Source organism: Monopterus albus, unplaced genomic scaffold (genome assembly GCF_001952655.1).
Source record: "Monopterus albus unplaced genomic scaffold, M_albus_1.0 scaffold174.1, whole genome shotgun sequence".
In the NCBI taxonomy this organism is placed as follows: Eukaryota; Metazoa; Chordata; class Actinopteri; order Synbranchiformes; family Synbranchidae; genus Monopterus; species Monopterus albus.
In genome coordinates this window covers 1,436,442-1,440,710 of record NW_018128054.1, presented here as the reverse complement: position 1 = coordinate 1,440,710, position 4,269 = coordinate 1,436,442, and the positions used below count along the sequence as shown (strand labels likewise).

At 43.9% G+C, this 4,269-nt stretch overlaps 1 protein-coding gene across 5 annotated transcripts in view; it reads right to left on the bottom strand.

The window, feature by feature from the left end:
• Positions 1–739: 739 nt before the first annotated feature.
• The window catches only part of e4f1 (E4F transcription factor 1), a 7,500-nt gene continuing 3,970 nt past the window's right edge, over positions 740–4,269 (bottom strand). For 4 of the 5 annotated variants that reach the window (XM_020616344.1, XM_020616343.1, XM_020616346.1 and 1 more), the window contains 7 exons: positions 3,876–4,112; positions 3,582–3,693; positions 3,208–3,425; positions 2,611–2,809; positions 2,315–2,478; positions 1,991–2,053; positions 740–1,777 (listed from right to left, as the gene is read on the bottom strand). In XM_020616344.1, the coding sequence (XP_020472000.1) occupies positions 1,403–1,777; positions 1,991–2,053; positions 2,315–2,478; positions 2,611–2,809; positions 3,208–3,425; positions 3,582–3,693; positions 3,876–4,112 (1,368 nt within the window). In that variant the 3' untranslated portion in view covers positions 740–1,402. The remainder of the gene's footprint in view (positions 1,778–1,990; positions 2,054–2,314; positions 2,479–2,610; positions 2,810–3,207; positions 3,426–3,581; positions 3,694–3,875; positions 4,113–4,269) is intronic. The other variant, XM_020616345.1, reaches the window with a different exon arrangement.

The window sequence follows — 4,269 nt, the reverse complement described above, 5'->3', positions numbered from 1 at the left end:
CTCTCTCTCTCCCTCTGTTGCTCATGTGGATGGGGCTGTCTCAAAGGGCTAAGGAGTGACCCAGAAACTGTATTGTGACAGCCAGGGACACTTCTGATTATAGTGTCTAAAACTTCAGTACTGAACACCAGTTAGAGATGCAGCCTGCACACGGGGTCAAGGTTACCTCCAACAAACACAACAGTTTCAGTTAAGCCAGTCAGCTTGCAAATACCAATATAACAATAGCATCACTCATCAGTATAAGCCTAATGTGTGAGGGAGCTGTGGAAACCGTTTTACTTGACAGGCGTGCATGTTTTCAAAGCAGGCGGTATTCCCATGGTGAGATGGCAGATGACATCAATGCTGCAGCCACACAAACCTCTAAAAACAAAGATGAAATAAGAAAGCTACACAGGACAAAAGGCACTGACACTGCATATTAGCATAACTATACAGTAAGAAATAAGATGATATTCAGGTCTTTATCACAAAAATCGAGACACTTTGGAGAAACAACACTTCATAAGCAGATAGAAAACATCCAGATAAACAGGCCACAGTCAACTCTTTATGTAGTCAGCGCTGATTATTCCCACTGAAAATCTGTTTGAGTATCTTCAAAGACTAACTGAAGGCAGGTAAGGCATCAGAGATTGTTGTGCTCAAGTCAGCACGGGTCACAAATGCATGTAAACACGAAACCTATTAGTGTACTAAATGCTAAAAGGTCAGACAATCATTTTGACAAACAAGGTAACAAACATCAGCTGAAGTCAGCTGCTTAAGAAAATAGCTTTTATTTGATGCAAACTCAGCTTGATTAAACAAACCAGCTTTTTACATCTCTGTACTGCTGTATTGGTCATGTGTAAAAGATGCATTATGAATGACCCCGCTCATTACTGAAACACTGTGCAATGGGAGAGTAATAGTGTCTCTGAACAGCTTCAGACAGTGAGGCACACATGCGCAGACTGAAGCTGTCAGTCCCCAAAGGGAGGCAAAAGGTTTAAAAACTTGTGTAGCTGGTCTGGACAGCAGTGAGCGGAAGTACAATGATGCCATTTTAGGTAGTAAAGGAAAGATGGGAAAAGAGATGAGGGCAAAGGCGTGGTCGGTTTGTACCACTTAAAAGGAACTGAATCTGTCCAGGCCTTCAAAATGAATCTAGCTGTTCCTTTAGCTACAATACTGAATGCAGTGATTCATTTCAGTAAACCGATCCAACAACAATCCGGCAGAACTAGTCCTCATGCACGTTTCATTTCTCACACACGTCTTTGTAGATTTTTTTTCTTCTTCTGAGCACTTTGGCCTTTGTTTTGTGACGATCTCACGCGATGTTCACAAATTCTATAACGATGGGCAGCACAGACACAGCTGAGCCATGTGTTACTGTCGATAGTGTCCCATCAGATCATACGACAACAGTCTGAACCTCCACCTCATCTGGGGAGGTGATGACGTATTCCTCCTGCTGCTGCACCACCTGTATTCCCTCCTCCACAGCTTCCTCGGCAGTAATCATGGTAACTGTTCCATCTGCCGTCTCCACCGTGCCCGCCGTGGCCAGCAGCGTGCCATCACTGATGGCGGAGGCCAGTGTCATGGCCACCTGCTCCGTGAGGCTCTCAGGTGTAGCAATGGTGATAGTGTCCCCGCAGTCGGAGATTGATGGGCCCTCCTCGTTCACCGCCACATTACGCACAATGATCTGGTGGCTGCCCGTGCCACCAGCACCATGTGACTGGCTGACAAGTCGTTGCACTACTTTCATGATGTGGTTTCCCATCTGGCAGGGAGCAGTTTGATATGAATAGTAGAGTAGGGTTACTTATAAGGTAACAAATACAACTGCCAGTTAAAACTAGTCTCCTTCAGGTCTTTTCTGAAAAGTTTGAAACTTTATTCATTGAGTAGAACTTTAAAAACTGTGGATTTTCACATTTTTGTTCATACAGGTGTTCTCATTTAGGGCTGCCTCTCTGTACATGTGTATACTGACCTCATTTTGGCCATCTTGAATGAGTGTAACCTCTTCTTCCTGCACTACCTCCTCTGTCTGAGTCTGGAAAATATGGCAGGAGCAGCTCAAATGAATACCAAAACCCACCAGTAACCAACACTGATACGGTGCATTTTATTGACAATAACTTGTCATAAATATCACTAGGAATGATAAGGAACTGCCTCATTGAATCCTGTGAAACATATCATTACCCAACTCAAACCGTTTATGCTGTCCAGTTGCTTCTCTCGGTTGTCCTTCCCAGCTAATAGTTATGACACAAGACAAAACCACACTTTTTCTTAGCCCCGTGGCTCCCACCTTGATGATATACTCCTGTGTGTCTGCCACCACTGACGAGAACTCCACCAGGACAGCATGAGGGTCGTCTGAGATGATGGCTGCTGTAGCGAGGCTGTCCACCGACTCCTGCTCCTCTGTTACCACAGCCTGCTGCTCACTGGAATCTTCCTTTTGGCAGCCTCCTGGTGGAAATCAAAGACTGTGTTATAAGACCTGTTAATGCCACTTACTGTAAATAATTACAACTGAAGGGCAGATTTATTGCGTTTTCATGGTTCTTTGGTTTTGTATAGATTTCCAACAATCATACTAACCTTTAGCACGCCTATGCCTATTGAGGGTCCCGTGCTCAGCAAAGCCCCGGCCACATTTTGGGCATTTAAATGGCTTCTCCCCAGTGTGATGGCGGATATGTCGAACCAGAGAACCTTTTTCCCTGAAGCCTCTCATGCAGAACTGACACACATAGGGTTTCTCATCAACATGAGTCCGCTGATGTACCTGCAAGGCATTCTGAGTAAGAGAGAATGGTATGCTTGAGATGGCAGGGAAATGCATTTTATATCTCTAAATGACAAATTGGTGAGGATAAACTACATTTGGTGTGGCTGTGGCTAAGTAGGGAGAGTGGGTCGCCCCCTAATTGCAGGGGTGCCAGTTCAAACCCCAGATTCTCCAGTCCCTGTCAAAATATACTTGGGCAAAACACTGAACCCCAAGTTGCTCCCAGTAGCCTTGTATGGCTGTTTTACCTGGCATCACGTATGAATGATGAATGTGTGAGTGACTGGATGAATGAGCAAGTACAGTAGAAAAGTGCTATACAAGTCCATTTACCAAAACAAAAGTGGAGTTCAATCTCTAAACTTTACAAAAAATATCTACAAACAGTACTGGTAAACACAAATCACCTTGGTCTTGTATCCTTTGTTGCATCTGGCACAGTGGTAGGGTCTTTCATCTGAGTGGGCCCTCATGTGCTCACGTACATGCCCAACGGTTTTGTACAGCTTGCCACACTCACCACACTTGTACCTCCTCTCACTGACATGAACTTCCATGTGTTTCTTCAGCATGTAACCAGTCAGAAACTCTTTTTGGCAAAGTGTGCACTTGAAGGGCTTATAACCTGCAAAACCAAATGATATTTAACCGTGGACTGAGAAAAAAAGAACCCAGTTTCACATCAGCAGCTTTGTTTTGATTACACAGTTTGGCAAAGTTTGATATGAAAAGTTATATAAAGCATACAGTGATATTTTGAGTCTAACGGTTCTGGACTTACCCAAATGGCCCCTGACATGAAAGCGAAAGTAGTTCAGGCCCTTGAAGGAGCGATTACAGTGTGGACATGCGTGCAGTTTTGAGGGTGTCTGATCATCTCCATCCTCTGTTTCCTGGAAAAGAAACAGAAGAGGAAAGGAACACTATGCACATGCAAATAATATGCAGCAGTGGATTAAAATTGGAAACCAAGACTTCCACTAAAACTAAGTGTAAAAAAGCATCAATTAATCATTCGCTCTTCGCGGCTGAAGACATGTAGATCAATCCCAGTTCCATGCATTCTTACACCTACCTCTATCTCCATTTCCACAAACTCTTCCTTAGTTTGGATCTCTGCAACACTCTTGTCGACATCAGGACAGTCAGAAACCACTTTATTTAGCTCCTCGGTTGCCTGAGAGGTCTCCTCAACCACTGCTTCCTCCGTCCCCAGTGCAATACCAGAGTTGATGATGGCCTGGCAGATGAGGTTGTCGCCCACTGTCGCAGTTGCAGCCAGGGCTTCTGCCTGTGACTGTTCTACCATCACCTGGACAGAAGGAGAGCAACAAAAAAAAATTATTTGGATAAGATTTAAAGGCAAAATCATTTCATACTAAATACACATCTCCCCTTTTTCTTTATCAGTGCAAAACTGTTCCAAAAATCACTTTAAGAGAAGAGTATATATTTTGTGTGTATTCTGA